Below are 18,009 nucleotides of genomic sequence, written 5' to 3'. Positions count from 1 at the left end.
ACCGTGACTCCGCCCCCTTTAGGAGACCAGCAGACCGTGACTCCGCCCCCTTTAGGAGACCAACAGACCGTGACTCCGCCCCCTTTAGGAGACCAGCAGCAGACCGTGACTCCGCCCCCTTTAGGAGACCAACAGACCGTGACTCCGCCCCCTTTAGGAGACCAGCAGCAGACCGTGACTCCGCCCCCTTTAGGAGACCAGCAGACAGACCGTGACTCCGCCCCCTTTAGGAGACCAGCAGACCGTGACTCCGCCCCCTTTAGGAGACCAGCAGACCGTGACTCCGCCCCCTTTAGGAGACCAGCAGACCGTGACTCCGCCCCCTTTAGGAGACCAGCAGACCGTGACTCTTATGTATTGCAAGTACAAAGCAGCTGTTACGACGCCACTTGCCCAAGACAAATTTCCCTTTCCGGACAAATAAAGTTCCTTTGATTTGATTTGATTTGATTTGACTCCGCCCCCTTGTATGAGTAGGGTCTGATATGTTTGTGATGTGTTTGTGTCGTGTGCCTCGGCCCCAGTGGATCCAGATGTGAACCGCTGTCCACCGAGCCGCCGCTAGCCGCCGCGCCGTGCGTCCGTCCAGCTGAGTCATGCCTCTGGTGAAGCGGATCATCGAGCCGCGGTTCCTGAGCCGCCGCCGTCTGCCCGACGGCGTGGCCGGAGAGCTGGAGTGTGTCACCAACAGCAGCCTGGCCGCCGTCATCAAGCAGCTGGGAGGACTCAGTGAGTGACCTCATCATCACCCCGGCCTCGGCGCTGTGTTTGTGTTTGTGTCTGTGTCGCTAACGCTGTCGTTGTCATGGACACGGGCAGGTCGCCACGCCGAGGACATCTTCTCTGAGTTGTTCACGGAGGCAAACGGCTTCTACCTGAGGATGAGCAGCCTGCAGGAGAGGGTGGACCTGCTGGCGGTGAAGGTCACGCAGCTGGACTCTACTGTAGAGGAGGGTGAGTGGACCGGACCGGACTACTGGACTGGACTAGACCTGACTGGACCGGACTGGACTGGACTGGACTAGACTAGACTAGACTGGACTGGACTAGACCGGACTAGATGAGCAGTCTGCAGGAGAGAGTCGAGCTGCTGGCGGTGAAGGTCACGCAGCTGGACTCTACTGTAGAGGAGGGTAAGTACCGGACTGGACTACTTCTGTCTCAGTGTCTCTACAGGACATCAACATGAGGAAGGCCTTCAGGAGCAGCACCACTCAGGACCAGGACTGGACTAGACCTGACTGGACTGGACTAGACTGGTTTAGACTAGACAGATGAAGTCTCTCTGTGTGTTTCAGTGTCTCTGCAGGACATCAACATGAGGAAGGCCTTCAGGAGCAGCACCACCCAGGACCAGCAGGTGGTTTCACGCAGCTCCATCCTCAACCCGGTTCTGGAGATGTACCAGCGCTGTGACAAACCGCCGCCGCTCAACATCCTCACGCCCTACAGGTTTTAAAAAAGTTTCATATTTTCTAGAAAAAAGTGGTAATTACTAAAAAAAAAAAAATTCTCGAAATAAGTAGTAAGATTTCTGAACCCAATCCCGCCCCCCAAAAAAGGTTAAAATTCTAGAAAAAAAGTGGAAGAATTTCTCAAGCAAAAGTTTAACTATTCTAGAAATAAGTGGTAAAATTTCTCAAAAAAAAAGGTTTTTAAAAAATTTTAGAAAAGTGGTAATTTCTTTTTAAAAAAAGTTTAATATTTTCTAGAAAAAAGTGGTAATTCCTAAAAAAAATAAAAAAAGAATTCTAGAAATAAGTAGTAAAATTTCTGAAAATCCCCCAAAAAATTCTCCAAAAAAAAATGTTTAAAAATTCTAGAAAAAAGTGGAAAAATGTCTCAAACAAAAAATGGCAATTTCTTAAAAAACAAAAGTTTAATATTTTCTTGAAAATAGTGGTAACATTTCTAAAAAATAAGTTTTTAAAAAATTGTAGAAAAGTGGTAATTTCTTTTTTTTTTTTAAGTTTAATATTTTCTAGAAAAAAGTGGTAATTCCTAAAAAAAAATGAATAAATACAATTCTAGAAATAGGTAAAATGTCTCAAAACCCCCCAAAAAAATTCTAGAAAAAAGGGGTAAAGTTTGAAGAACTGTGTGTGTGTGTGTGTGTGTGTGTGTGTAGAGATGACAAGAAGGACGGTCTGAAGTTCTACACCGACCCGTCGTATTTCTTCAGCCTGTGGAGGGAGAAGATGCTGCAGGCCACCGAGAACAAACGGAAAGAGAAGAGACGACAGAAGGTTCAAACACCCCACAACCCCCCCAATACCCCTAATACCCCCAATACCCCCCCTGATACCCCCCCTCCCCCACCTGTTTAATGTCTCTCTCTCTGTCTCGTCCGTGTGCAGGAGCAGAAGCACGTGGAGGAGTCGTCAGGACGGGAGGTGAAGAAGGTCAGAGTCTTTCACCTGTGTTTTTAAAGGGATAGTTCAACATTTAGTCAAACTGGCCCATCACCATAATCCCTATAGTCACAGCAGTAGGTTCGTTACCTTTAATTGTCGGTGCAAGCTGTTTTTAGAACGGCGGAGCAGAGTCGTGAGCTGCTCAGAGCTACGGAGGCTCATTATGGGATTTCTTGGTTTCCCTCATCATCAAACTCATCAAATACACAATCCAACAACTCCACAACGCTCTGGTGGACAAGTTGTGAGCTGCACATTCACCACGCTATGAGATAATAACACAACGTTACCACACAGAGTTGTTTTAGAGGTAAATACAGAGACTGTTGATGAAAAACTGTCCCTGAAGGCAACGTGCATCAGAGGTTTTACATGAATTTCCCTCTAAAACAACTCTATCTATCTATCTATCTATCTATCCATCCATCCATCCATCCATCCATCCATCCATCTATCCATCCATCCATCTATCTATCTATTTAACATTCTATCTATCTATCTATCTATCTATCTATCTATCTATCTATCTATCTATCTATCTATCTATCTATCTATCTATCTATCTATCTATATAACATTCTATCTATCTAACGTTTTATCTATCTATCTATCTATCTATCTATCTATCTATCTATCTATAAATGTTGAACTATCCCTTTAAAGTGCTACTGTAACTTGTGTGAACGTCTTTTATCTGGTTAAATAGAAACATTCCCAGAGTTACTTCCTGGCTGGGTGGTTTTATTTTGAAGTTTCCTTCCTCTTCCTGTCCAGGTGCGTAAAGCTCGTAACCGGCGCCAGGAGTGGAACCTGATGGCGTACGACAAGGAGCTGCGTCCGGACGCCCGCGTCACGCCCTCGCCGCTGCACACGTCTGACGGCTCCGCCTCGCCGGACAGGTACCGCCCCACTTCCTGTCTCAGACCGCCACAATAAGAGCTATACCGTCCTCCACTTCCTGTCTCAGCCCGCCACAATAAGAGCTATACCGTCCTCCACTTCCTGTCTCAGCCCGCCACAATAAGAGCTATACCGTCCTCCACTTCCTGTCTCAGCCCGCCACAATAAGAGCTATACCGTCCTCCACTTCCTGTCTCAGCCCGCCACAATAAGAGCTATACCGTCCTCCACTTCCTGTCTCAGCCCGCCACAATAAGAGCTATACCGGCCTCCACTTCCTGTCTCAGCCCGCCACAATAAGAGCTATACCGTCCTCCACTTCCTGTCTCAGCCCGCCACAATAAGAGCTATACCGGCCTCCACTTCCTGTCTCAGCCCGCCACAATAAGAGCTATACCGGCCTCCACTTCCCGTCTCAGCCCGCCACAATAAGAGCTATACCGTCCTCCACTTCCCGTCTCAGACCGCCACAATAAGAGCTATACCGGCCTCCACTTCCCGTCTCAGCCCGCCACAATAAAAGCTATACCGTCCTCCACTTCCCGTCTCAGCCCGCCACAATAAGAGCTATACCGTCCTCCACTTCCCGTCTCAGCCCGCCACAATAAGAGCTATACCGGCCTCCACTTCCCGTCTCAGCCCGCCACAATAAAAGCTATACCGGCCTCCACTTCCCGTCTCAGCCCGCCACAATAAAAGCTATACCGGCCTCCACTTCCCGTCTCAGCCCGCCACAATAAGAGCTATACCGGCCTCCACTTCCTGTCTCAGCCCGCCACAATAAAAGCTATACCGGCCTCCACTTCCTGTCTCAGCCCGCCACAATAAAAGCTATACCGGCCTCCACTTCCTGTCTCAGCCCGCCACAATAAGAGCTATACCGGCCTCCACTTCCTGTCTCAGCCCGCCACAATAAGAGCTATGCCGGCCTCCACTTCCTGTCTCAGCCCGCCACAATAAGAGCTATACCGTCCTCCACTTCCTGTCTCAGCCCGCCACAATAAGAGCTATACCGGCCTCCACTTCCTGTCTCAGCCCGCCACAATAATTTTTTATTTCCCTGCAGCTTTGAACATGTCGGCTATTGTTGGGCTTCACTGACAATCCATCTTCTAAAGAAAAACAATACTAGGCTATATCATCAAAAAACACTTTTTCTTATTTTTGAAAACTAAGCCAAACAATATATTAAGTCTATTAAAAAATCCATCAACATGAAAGCTATCCACCACTTTAAAGAGAATGAGGCTGTGTGTGGCCATGACGACATCCCACCGTTACTGTATTGTTGATAGATTGGTTGATAGACGTCGGCCGTGACGACTTTATTTATTATCATCATCACCTCATTCTAATGAGAACAATACGGACGAGGTTTTAGTTTTATGTCACATTTTCACGTCACTATATCACCATTGTGACTACTCTGATGTTAACTGGAGAAGTGGAGAAGTTTCATGTCGTGTCCCACAACGGGAGGGTTTTAACAGCTGACGTCCTGCTGTTAGCTTAGCTGCTGCTGTTAGCTGTCAGCAGCAGCTAAGCTAACAACTAAGATAACCATGACTAGTTACAAAAACGTGCTCACAGAAATAGTAATGTTTGTTCAATAATTCATTTTATAGACTTAACAAACATCAGATTTAGTCACAACGGTTTTGGCAGCCTGGAGCCCCCACATGTGGTACCTACACCGGTGGCTAACGCTACCAGTTAGCTGCTAACGCTACCAGTTAGCCGCTCGTAGGGTTGCCACCCGTCCCTTAAAATACGGAACCGTTCCGTATTTTGAAATAAAATAGTGCGTCCCGTTTTGAATCAATACGGGACGGGCTTTGTCCCGTATTTTCGAGTTGTCATGAATGCAGCATCACTTCGCACGTGTTCTGTAAAGATCCAGCATTTAGTCAGAACTACAACAAAGCAGAGATCTCTCTGTAGGACACTTTCTATCCATCGCTCTTTCACCGTTATTGACGCTCTCTCTCTCTCTCTCACACACACACACACACACACACACACACAGAGCGAAGGGCGCATGCATGACATCAGTGCGCGGTAAAAGCGAACTCATACGGTCTGAACGCGGACCCCCCGCGCCCCCCTCCCTCGTCGGACAATCGGACCACCCGCCACAGTCTCCTTGCTTTATGTATCCATAGATGTAAACACGTCCTCGTGTTGTCTTTTGTTGTTGTTGTTTTTTTTAAATCCGCTGCTGCTCTCTGCACCCGGATGCAGCACAGCAGCAGATCGTAAGTGAGGGTGATGTCCTGCACCTCCGGCTTAAAAAAAACATCCTAGAGGAAACACTGGTCTGCTCCATGACTATACTAAATAAATGTGCCTATTCAAAATCACTGTGTTAATATTTCAGTGTGCACTCATCTGTCTATTTCCCAGGTTAAAGCAAACTGATGTGGCATAGTTTTTCCCCTCCAAAAAAAAGATTATTTAGAGCATTGGTTCCCAACCTTGGGTCCGGGCCCCCCTCAGTCAGAGATGTCAGGGGGTCCACAGAGCTTTGTCTGTTCTGACGTTGTGAGGTTATCAAAATTAGATTTGTGCATAGCCTATTGATATTTTAAAATTCCAATAACACATCCAATTGGATAATCAAAATCATCAAAATCAATAGGAACAAAAACCTACATACAACCTACCTGCTTATAGGGACGTGATAACAATTATGACACAACAAAGGAAAATTGACATAAAGACAAAATAAGGATGGCACAAAATAGAATAAAAAGGCTTGTCTTTGACAAAAGCAAGGGGGGGGGGGGGGGGGTTTGTGGAAAAAAGGTTGTGAACCACTGATTTAGAGGAATGTACACCAGAAAGAGTATCTGAAGAATTTAAATAAGAGAAGTGTTCAGAGGTGTTTTTTTTGTAAATGACTAATCGTCAACCAAAAATTAATGGTTAGATTAGTCAAAAAATAGGCATTAATATGTATGACTATTATATTTAAGTGGGATATTGCAACTTTATGTTTTGGATCAAACAAGTAGGCTAGCCCGTCGGCCTTAGCTACGTCAAGTGATAACCTCAATAAGGTGCACTGTACCTGCCCCCATTCCAGTTTAAAATATGTGTTAATATAAGAAATTGAACATGTACAAAATACATAGGCCTACATGAAAAGTGTGGCGTTTTGACCCGTGTCACCCCCCCCCCCGGTCGACATTTGGTCGAGTGTCCCTTATTTTCAAAACTCAAAGGTGGCAACCCTAGCCGCTCGCTAGAATGCTACTAAAACCCACTTCCATTGTGGTGTGACGCAATGGATCATGGGAAAATAAAGTGATGGATAAAAGCAGCGGAGCAGAGTTTCCTGTCACTACCCGATTTGCGACGCTACCCGATCTGTGACAGCCACGTACGGCAACTCCACTTGGACAAACTTAGTTGAATTGACTTAGGATCACTGCCCTATGTGCGTCGCCAGAGACGGTTTATCTTTTTATTTATTTTTTTAAATACTTTATTAGTAATGTAAATTGAGGGTTGGTTGTGGTGGTCTGGATCTTGATGCTCAGAAAACAGAAACACAGGCGACTTTTAATGTTTACTGTCCTCTTTTCTGGCCGGCCTCATCACCATGACAACCACAAACAATCACAACTACCACAACACTCACTGAATAAACGAGTCTGCCGCGGCTGTCTTATGACGGACCTCCGCGGTTTTTATTTTATTTTATTTTTTAATCATTTTCACAGTACCGTATTTTAAATTCACAGAACTTTAAGCATGTACGCAAATCGGGCAGCGCCCAAATGAAGTTTGTCCAAGTGGAGTTGCCGTAGGCAGCTGTCCAAGATGGCGGCCGGTCTGCGCATGCACAGACCAGTTTTGTCACAGATCGGGTAGCGTCGCAGATCGGGTAGCGACATTTCCCTCCCTTGGGGCGGGGCTTCGTCACCATGGTAACTGTCTCCTCCCCCTCCCTCCCTGCAGGTCAGACGACGCCCCGGTGCATGATGGGAAGGATGCCACGGCGGCGGCGGCCGGAGGAACGGCTCAGACTCAGTCGCTGGACCGCGCTCTCCGACCCGCCTCGGCTGCGTCCTCGGCCGTTGCCACGGCGACCGCCCGCCAGCACTCGCTGGGCCGCAACCAGCCGCCGCCGCCGCACGCCGCCGGCTCGGCCAATCAGAACGCAGCGCGCGCCAACGCCGCCGCCAAGGACGCCAGGTACGTTCCTCCACCGCCGCCGCGTCTTTTCAAGCAATTTACACATTCTTACAAGCAAGAAACAAATAATGTAAAAAACAAGCCTATTCGGGTGTTTGGGCATATTTGATAAGTGAAAATGAATTTGAAGAGTTCATTTGCAAAAGCAGATAACTCCGTTTTTAAAAAATTCTAGAATCTTCATTTTTTATTTTTTATCTACATAAGGTGATATCAGTCAAACCAAAGCTGAGTGACTTTGAGATGTAACAAAACAGACATATCTCAAAAAAATAAAGTTTTATTGAAAGCAACACTATTCAAAGAATAATTACAAAGCCTCGGCTCATTTTTTCCAAAATGGCACTTATCTGCTTTTGCAAATGAACTCTTCATTTGAATATGCAAATGAGCCACACAAAAAAACTTGTAATACAAAAAATGTTACATTTCATAGATACTTTCATTGTGTAAAGTTTCATTGTGATAGAAGTAAAGGAAAAAAACAGCCCCATTGGGGTGTATTGTTGTCTGCACCATAGACTTTATACAGTAAATCAATGTTGGATTGATGAGAATTAAACATATTTCTCCAACTAGGATTTCTTAGGACTTTTAGTATGTTGTTCTGGACACCTCATAGAAATGATGGATGGTGAAAAACATTCTGTTACGATTAGTCTGTCGGAAAACGCTATTTTGCCTGGACTATTTGTAACTATGGGATAGTTGGATATCTGCCCAGAAGGAAACTTCTTAGTTCATATTTTATCCATCATGTTCGTGTCTGACCTCTGACCTCTGACCTTTGACCTCCGTCTCCACAGCGACCAGCAGATCCCCCCGGCGCCCCCACCGCCCCCGCCCCCCCTCATGGCGCCGCCGGGACAGACGGGATTCCCCAACGCCGCTGCCATGGCAACGGCAACGCCCCTGCACCCTGCAGCTGCTCCTGGTAACCACGGTTACAGATCTCTTTTTTTAAATTTAATTTATTAAACATATATATATATCCAAACAATAAACATACAATGAACAGATAAACAAAATATATAGATTTAAGGGGGTGTTATTAGGGCCACGGGCCATCGCACCGGGCCCGGTGCCGTTATATTATATATTACAGGTTTTATTAAATCATATAGTTGTTTGTAATCATTTATAATATTCCAAGGTTTTTAGAGCTTTTCTGTCTTTTATATTTTGTAATAGCTGCATATAATATCTGATTTCTATTTTAAACTTATAAAAATGTGTTTTTTTGGACCATTTACATCTATGGATAGGCCTATAACATTTTCCTTGTAAACTAAAAAGATTCAACAAAAAGGTTTTTTTTCATCATAAGTGAGAATTTTTTTTTAGTTTAATCTTGATGCGGCCGTTGGGCTGCTGGTAACCACGGTAACGGCTGCTGGTAACCACGGTAACGCTCCTCTCTCTGTCCTCAGGAGGCTCGGCCCTCTCCCGCCCCTACAGCCCCTCGCCGCCGCCGCCGCCGCCGCCCGCCAGCTACAGCCCCTCCCCCTCCCGCCCCGCCGGCCAGGCCCCGCCCCCAGCCGCCGCCGCTGGCCAGGCCCCGCCCCCGTTGCCCCCGGCGACGGAGGGCAGGAAGCCGCCGCCCGGAGGACTCAACGTACCGACGAACGACGCTCGCAGCGACCTGCTGGCCGCCATACGGAGAGGTCAGCTGATCACTTCCTGTCTGTGAGGTCATCACATCATCACTTCCTGTCTGTGAGGTCATCACTTCCTGTCTGTGAGGTCATCACTTCCTGTCTGTGAGGTCATCACATCATCACTTCCTGTCTGTGAGGTCATCACTTCCTGTCTGTGAGGTCATTACATCATCACTTCCTGTCTGTGAGGTCATCACTTCCTGTCTGTGAGGTCATCACATCATCACTTCCTGTCTGTGAGCTCATCACTTCCTGTCAGTAATAGATATATACTGACTAGACGCCGCCTTCTGCTTCTCAGCGTACGTCAACACGGCGGCCATCTTGGTGAGGGGTTTCTGACCATAGACATATAAACGTCTGACCAGCAGTCAGAACAGTCAGACCCTGTACAACACGTTTCACTGTATTGATGCATGTGGGTGTGTGTCTGAGTATGGAAGTGGATGTTTAATACATTAACAAAAAATATATATGTGTCTGACATTCATAATTAACCAAACGGTTTGAAAACCGGTTGAATATCCAGTGAGTTGTGGTGATGTTAATGGTTGATAGACCTCTAAAGTAGGAAGTAGACACGGCTTCCCCCTCACCAAGATGGCCGCCGTGTTGACGTATTCCACTCAGTAGAGCTGCCTGGGAACGCGGCATCTAGTCAGTAGATATATCTATGACTGTCAGTGAGGTCCAGTTTGCTGAGGTCTGGTCCTGGTCCTGGTCCTGGTTGTGGTTCTGGTCCTGACCCTGGTTCTGGTTGTGGTTCTGACCCTGGTTCTGGTCCACAGGCATCCAGCTGAGGAAGGTCCAGGAGCAGCGAGAGCAGGAAGAGGCCAAGAAACGGGAGCCGACAGGAAACGACGTGGCCACCATCCTGTCACGACGCATCGCCGTCGAGTACAGCGAATCAGAGGACGAGTCTGAGCCCGAGGACCAGGACTGGTCCGACTGAGGAGGTCCGGGTGAAGAGGTCCGGGTCCGGTTGGTCCAGTCTGGTCCGGTCCGGTCGGTCCGGTCCAGTCCGGTCGGTCCGGTCCGGTCCGGTCGATCCGGTCCGGTCCAGTCCGGGTCCAATCCAGAAGACGACGGCTTCATGAGTTCATTAACCTGTGACATCATGTTCAAGTGTGTTCTGATTGGTCGGTCGTCTCTGTGTTATTGTTGATGAAAACATTTGAGTTTTTATTTATTTACTTTACATTTTTTTATCTTAGAATTTTTTGATATTTATGTTTATTTATCATTTATTTTTATTGTTATTTATTATGTTTGTTGTGATTGTGTGTTTCCCTGAGTTGCTACGGTAACCAGAGAAGATGGCTGACATCCCATCATGGCGATGTAACGATGAGGTCATCCTGCTGTAACGGCTTTAGGTCATTGTTTAGTCTGCTGATGTCATCGCTGACACTGATGAGGTCATGATGAGGTCATGATGAGGTCATCAGAGGGGGCGTGTCCCTCCCGTCCTACACCGTCTGTGATTGGTCGTGGTTGATTCATTGATCTGTGCTGTGATCTGCATGTTGATGAAAAAACTGTAAAGTGTCTTCAAAGAGAAAAACTTTATTGACAACGTCAGGTGTCACGATTCTCTCTGCTCTGATTGGTTCGTTACATTTAACTAATAAAACTCGTAGATTTACAAGACAATTTAAGTCGTATACATATATTACATCATCATACATCTTTTTATTTTTACCTGTGGGTTAAAGATAACAGTCAATCACCATGGTAACGCAGTTTGTGACCTCATCTAGACAGTGACATATTTTTATTACAGTCAAACTAATGAAGAATCACAGTCCTGATGATGTCATACTGACATGAATGAATGAATTTATTTTGACCATGTGTAAAATGAAATAAAAAAAAAGTATATACACATAAAAAACCCCAACAACTAATAATATAAGCATAATCAAATAATAATATGCACAAGTTCAAAAACCCCTTTCTACTCCTCAAGGTTATATTATCTATCTACTATGTAAATATCCATATCAATATACATATTCTACATAATTATACATTTTTTCATTTTATTTTCATGTATTAGTTTATTAGTAACAGGACTCTGTGTATTCATGAACATACAACATGTAAATAACCAGATTTAACTCTAAAGCTCATTTCATCTGCAGTCCCACAGTTCACAATAAAACAATAGACAAGGACAAAGTACAACATGGTACAAATACCACAATATATACAATAAATCACACAGTAGCTTCAGTCAGAAGGAACAGTAGTAACATTAAAATGCATTTAATCGACAAAAGTGTTGTAATAGATAGATAGATAGATAGATAGATAGATAGATAGATAGATAGATAGATAGATAGATAGATAGATAGATAGAAAGAATGTGGTGACTATTCAAAAAACAAAACTTGTCACCTGATGGCGGTTTGGGACGGTTCTTAACTCGATTCCAGAGTGAATAAAAAAGAAATGTTGCGAAGGTGATGATGTCTTTGGGTGATGTTCCCGTTTATTTCAACAAAAAGATAAAGGTAAGTTGACAAATAAAAAAGGTTTCTGTTACTTCTCTTCTTCCTACATAGAATAACAATAGAACGATAGATAGATAGATAGACTTTACAGTTTTTATCCCTCATCTTCCATATACCTATTTATAAATATATATTTTTATACCTTTACATCACAGCATGGAGCTGCTCTGGTCTATCTAATAAAGCTGATAAACAATCCTCTTTGATTATTGCTGATGAGTGATTTGAAGTGTAGTGTTGTAGTGCAGCGGAGCGGCCGCGGGGGGCGCTGTGACCGCTGTGACTTCCGGCTGTTGCCTGGCAACACGTCCTGTCCCGCAGAAGAAGAAGAAGCAGCAGCCGCGGAGCCGCGTGGAGCCAGTTTCACTCTGGAGCAATAAAGTTTTATCACTTTGAACAGACAGACAGACAGACAGACAGACAGGTTGTTGTTGTTGTTGTTGTTGTTGTTGTTGTTGCTGCTGCGCCGCGAGCTCCGTCTGCAGAGGAAGATGATTGACAGCTGTCATCCTCACCCCGCGTGACCCCGCTGCTGCTGCAACACGTCGCTGTGCACGAGACACAGAGAGAGACTCACCTGAGCACGAGACACAGCACCGAGGTCCAGGTGAGTCCAGATGCTGCTGTCTGCTGTGAAACATCTGGAGCTGCAGCTGTCTGACTCTCTGTTACTACGTTCACCAGGACAACAACAGGAAACGTTTAAAGGGACAGTTCAGCTTGTCTGAAGTGGGGTTAGAGCTACATCTGTATGTCCATTAAGTATAAGATGTGTTTTTATTTTCATGTATTAGTTTATTAGTAACAGGACTCTGTGTATTCATGAACATACAACATGTAAATAACCTGATTTAACTCTAGAGCTCATTTCATCTGCAGCTTCACACTGAAACAACTAGACAAGAACAAAACAAAGAACAACATGGTACAAATACCATGTCACAATATATACAATACTGTATATCACAGTAGCTTCAGTCAGAAGGAGCCAGGAATACAATTAAAATGCATTTAATGGACAATAAGTGTTGTATAGCTGTTAAGATTCATTACAGTGCTGCTGTTATAAAGTGCTGGTTTTAAAGTAGGCTACATGGAGTAAAGTGGCTACTGTTGTTAGTATTCTAAAATAAGAGAACGACCCTTAAAGGGATAGTTCACCCAAAATTGAAATGTCCCTCATGATCTCCTCCCCCTCATGTGGACTAAGGGCTGGGAGAAGTTTCAGAGTCCTCCGTGGCTTCTCTGAGTTACAGGGGGTCTCGGCGTAGCAGTGCATGTCCATATGACGGTTGCTAATGGATACCAACTGTCTTCGTAACAAAAAGACACACCAAAGAGCAACACTGGGAGCTTCCGCTACAAAACAAGCTTGAAATATAGACTTATTTATTTATTTTCAGAACAATTTCTCATGTCGGGGCTTCAATACAAGACGGACATTACAGACGAGCAGCATGGAGGTATCTGGATGTTTTTTGGTGTGTCTTTTTGTTACGAAGACAGTTGGTATCCATTAGCAACCGTCATATGGACATGCACTGCTACGCCGAGACCCCCTGTAACTCAGAGAAGCCACGGAGGACTCTGAAACTTCTCCCAGCCCTTAGTCCACATGAGGGGGAGGGGATGAGGGAAATTTAAATTTTGGGTGAACTATCCCTTTAAGGGTAGTTCTCTTATTTTAGAATACTAACTTTATTCCTTGCATGTTAAAAACCAGCACTTTATAACAGATGCATTGTAATGAATCTTAACAGCACTATACAACACTTATTGTCCATTAAATGCGTTTTAATGTTACTACTACTTCTGACTGAAGCTACTGTGATATATTATATGATATTTGTACCATGTTGTACTTCGTTTTGTTCTTGTCTCATGTTGTTGTAGTGTGAAGCTGCAGATGAACTGAGCTTTAGAGTTAAATCTGGTTATTTACATGTTGTATGTTCATGAATACACAGAGTCCTGTTACTAATAAACTAATACATGAAAATAAAAACAGATCTTATACTTAATGGACATACAGATGTAGCTCATACAAAATCAAACAAAAACGAAATTTCAATTTTGGGTGAACTGTCCCTTTAATGTCACAAGCCATAGCTCTGTGTGTGATTGTTTTTAGCTGTGTGTGTGTGTGTTGTGCAGCCATGACAGCGGCGGGGGCGGTGACGGTGAGCTGCCTGTCGTTCCGGCAGCCCTACGCCGGTCTGATCCTGGACGGGGTGAAGACGGTGGAGAGCCGCTGGCGCCCCCTGCTGGCGCCGCTGGAGAACGGGACGCTGGCGGTCCACGTGGCCTGGAGGGACTGGGACGGGGACGAGTGGCGAGCAGCGCTCACCCACCTGCTGGGGATGAACCACACCCAGGTCCAGACCCTGCTCGAGTCCGGGGAGCGCTACGGCCGCGGCGTGGTGGCAGGTAGGAGACCACGGCTGTTTCCCCTCATGTCCCCATTTACCAGACGCACCTGAACGCATCATCAGAATGGCTACAAAGGAATCACTTAACACTTAAAAAACAGTATCAATGTGCTTCTCAATAAGAAAGAAAGCCTTAGAGAAATTTCACATCACTATTGACAGTAAAGAAAGTGAAGTGGTAAATGAGTTTAAATATTTAGGTGTAACTCTAGATCCTCAACTTAAGTTTGAAGCACATGTAAAGAAGCTGTCTAAAACTGTAAAAACTAGTCTGAACTGTTTCAGACTCACCAGGTCCTGTCTCTCTTTCAGGGTTATAGTCAACTTGCCAGCCCATATGGCCCCATTGTGAACCCGGAAATGTTGAGTACCCCAAAGTTTTATGTTAGAAATAGATAGTATGGGTCCCCAGTATTCAGAAACTGCCGGATGCTAATTTATATATATTGGACAATTAGCATAACTGACATAATTAGCATAAATTAGCATAATTGCCTATGTGGGCAATATTTCAACAAAATTGACTTGGCTGATCTGGGCAATATTGGAGTGGTTTTAGGGGTTATTGATGATGCTGAATCCATTTCTGACATTTTCAAAATTCAAAATGGCTGTCTAAACCGGAAGTGACCAGATTTTAACCGCCAGTGGGCCGATTTTGATGGAAAATGTCAGAAATGGATTCAGCATCATCAATAACCCCTAAAACCACTCCAATATTGCCCAGATCAGCCAAGCAGTTGTTGAAATATTGCCCATAGCAATTATGCTAATTATGTCAATTATGCTAATTGTTCACTATATACAAGTTAGCATCCGGCAGTTTCTGAATGCTGGGGACCCATACTATATATTACTTAAAATACATGAGTTATATGTCCAACCAGCATCCTCTAAAACTCAAGATTTGGCTTAAAATCCATCAAAATCAGTCCACTGGCGGTTAAAATCTGGTCACTTCCGGTTTAGACAGCCATTTTGGATTTTGAAAATGTCAGAAATGGATTCAGCATCATCAATAACCCCTAAAACCACTCCAATATTGCCCATTGGCAGGGCAGCTCCTTTCTACCTGCATGCTCTGGTCCTTTCACATCTGCCCTACTGCATCGCTGCTTGGGGCCGGGCCACTGACACAGCAACTAGACCTTTATTCTCACTCCACAAACAAGCTCTAAAATTTTTAGATCAGAAGCCACAAAAGTGGCACCATTGTAAAATCATTGAGAAGTATAATTTGTTATCTTTTTCTAATTTTATAAAATTCTCCTTGTTGAAAGTTGTTTTTAAGTGTCAGTGGACCGGCCCCACAAGCGATGTCACAGATTTTTACTAAGTCAGACAACTGTGGGACAACGACAAGGAGCATGAGCAAGCAAAACTGTAAAATTCAAAGATGCAGGACGACATTCTGTCAATCCTCCCTCTCAGTGCTGCGTAGATAGATACACACCTCTGGAGTTCTTTACCACCACAAATCAAATCCTAAACAGAATTAAAGATGTTTAGTGTTAAAGCTAAACACTGGCTTCAGCAGCAGCAGAAATGTGAACATTAACTTCTCTCAAGTCACTGACAATACAGCATTTTACTCATGTTTCATGTATTTAATTTGTGCAATTTCTTAATCTAAATGTTGTAGCTGTGTTTATTTATTCATGGTACCTACTCACTGTATTTGTATTACTGCACTTATTGTAACGGTATTCAGTATCTTTGCTCCTTCTGTAGCCTGACCAGGGACAAAGACCAGTAGACTGACCAGTAGCTGCAGCTAGACGTCTTGTCTGCATCACATTGTTCATTCTTTGTGGCTGTTGTATGTATCGTCCCTGTTAAATAAACATTAAAATAAAATAAGAATAAACTGTTCCAGGCCTGGTGGACGTGGGCCGGACGTGGCTCTGCCCGGCCGCCCTGCAGGGGGCGGAGCTACAGCAGCTGGAGCGCTCGGCCGTGCTGATTGGTCTGCAGGAGAAACACCTGACTCAGCTGTCCAACCCTCGCTGGCTGAAGGCGCCGCTGGTCGCCAGGGGAGACCGCCACCTCTGGACCGTCGACATACCTCATGAGCTGTTACCGTGACAACACACGGACTCAACAACAGTGAACGTTGTCATGATGAAGTGATGTCACTGTGGACAGTGAACGCCTCTCGGACGTTTCCACCATTTAACTGTAAAAACTGAGTTTGTTTCTTTATAAAATAAATCTGAGGCTCCTGATTGGTCGGTGCTGCATCCGTCTCTTAGCAACACATGTACAATCTGTCTCTTAGCAACACATGTACACAGCAGCTACAGTCTGACTTCATGTAGAACAGGGTTAAGGCCCAGATTCTTCTCAGTGAAGGGTCAAACATGAATCATGGTGGAGGGTCGTGGGCCAAAATTAAACGTTCTAATTAAATACAGTATGTCTATAACAGGTTAATTGTGCAAAATAAACACTCATACAAAGTAATTGTTAAATAACACTATTGATTATTGTGTTTCACTGTTCAACAGGGCTCCAGACCCCTAAATGGAGACATTTTGCCCCTAAAATTTGGGACAGTGCCAGTAAATGTTTCATCTTGTGCACATGCAACCAGTGTTTAACTATATTTGGTACTGTCATCACATTTAACTGGGACAAACTTCTTCTTGGTCTTGTACACTCAGCTAATATAAGTGAGAAAAATAAATACTTATTTGGAAAACTGAGTCCAGCTGCTAGAAAAGCAATTAGAAAGAAAAGGCTGAAGCCAGACGTCCCGTCTATAGATGAATGGTATGATATTATTTACCATGTGTGTGTAATGGAAAGAATCACTTTTTCAATGAGGCTCCAGCTCCAAATTCAGTGACATCTGGAAGCAACGGAACATGTACATTTCCCTTCTTTTGTTTAAGCTTCTTTTCTATATCAAGTTGTACTTGATTGGTTAATTACTTTGCTGTAATATTGTGACAGAAAACACTCCATGTTCATGTTGTGTTACTTTATAAAATGCTTTGTAAAAGGAAAAACAATAAATATTTTTTAAAAAGAAAGGGGAGACTCAAAAAATCTCATGTCTGTCATTCCAGGTGGCAGGCCCTGTGCTGGGCTACACGGCCGGGCTGCACGGCCGGCCATTTTCTGTAAATGTGGTGATGTCTGTACAGACAGAGCCCCGAGGCAGCGCTGCTCTTCTGTCCAATACACACAGGAAGCTTCACTTTACATTCAGACTAACTAATGCTACTGATACAGCTGTTAGATTTCATCACTGAGACCAACATTTATCTCCTAGAAATACTTTAACCAGCCGGTGGTAAACCTCTAAAAACCTGTGGGTAAGTTAATGAGCGATGGTTTTCTCCCCCGGGATGAGGACGGAGGTTGGCCGGCCGAGCAGCTCTGCAGACCGGCTGCTGTCTCTGTGATGTCCCGGTCGCTGCAGAGCTTCACTTCTCTGAAAAACATCGGAGCAAACTTCTAAACAGCCGTCGTTTGGATCAACTGGCCGTAGATTTGGGATCTAAACAGTTACTTTCTCTCCTGAAAACATATTAAAACTTAATAAAGTTACGTAATAACAACGCTAGAGCGGGAAATAAAACATATTAAAACTTAATAAAGTTACGTAATAACAGCGCTAGAGCAGGAAATAAAACAGCTTTTAGCCTGTTTTACAGCTACCGCTACCGGTTGCTGTGAAATGCATTCTGGGAAACTTGTATACTGTTACTGTGGTGTGAACGGTGTCGGTCTGCTGAAGTAGCAGACTGAATCCTACATTCAGTATGTAGTAGGCAGTACTTAACGCAGTATGTAGTCTCTGGTAGTAGGCAGTACGGTAGTATGCGGTTTAGAAAACAGCCGCAGTCAAAATAACTTGTGTGTTTACTTCCTGTCTCTTCTTCTA

The 18,009-nt window shown here is 44.5% G+C and overlaps 2 protein-coding genes across 2 annotated transcripts; both read left to right on the top strand.

Annotated features, from left to right (window-relative positions):
* Window positions 1-589: 589 nt before the first annotated feature.
* Window positions 590-10,144, top strand: LOC146992637 (actin-binding protein WASF3-like). Its single transcript, XM_085791161.1, has 10 exons — window positions 590-729; window positions 820-954; window positions 1,299-1,452; window positions 2,129-2,246; window positions 2,358-2,402; window positions 3,189-3,313; window positions 7,278-7,514; window positions 8,321-8,448; window positions 8,945-9,178; window positions 9,961-10,144. Exons 1-10 carry the CDS (start codon window positions 597-599, stop codon window positions 10,122-10,124), a joined length of 1,473 nt encoding a protein of 490 aa, XP_085647287.1. The 5' UTR covers window positions 590-596; the 3' UTR covers window positions 10,125-10,144.
* Window positions 10,145-13,844: 3,700 nt separating this feature from the next.
* LOC146992636 (protein EOLA1) lies at window positions 13,845-16,342 on the top strand. The gene is made up of 2 exons (XM_085791150.1): window positions 13,845-14,115; window positions 15,994-16,342. The coding sequence occupies exons 1-2, from the start codon at window positions 13,845-13,847 to the stop codon at window positions 16,200-16,202; spliced, it is 480 nt and encodes a 159-aa protein (XP_085647276.1). The 3' UTR covers window positions 16,203-16,342.
* The last annotated feature ends 1,667 nt before the right edge of the window (window positions 16,343-18,009 follow it).

The sequence above is a fragment of the Trachurus japonicus genome, chromosome 1 (assembly GCF_045865225.1).
Source record: "Trachurus japonicus isolate A0001 chromosome 1, Traja_1.0".
In the NCBI taxonomy this organism is placed as follows: Eukaryota; Metazoa; Chordata; class Actinopteri; order Carangiformes; family Carangidae; genus Trachurus; species Trachurus japonicus.
This window is presented reverse-complemented; position numbering and strand designations above follow the sequence as displayed.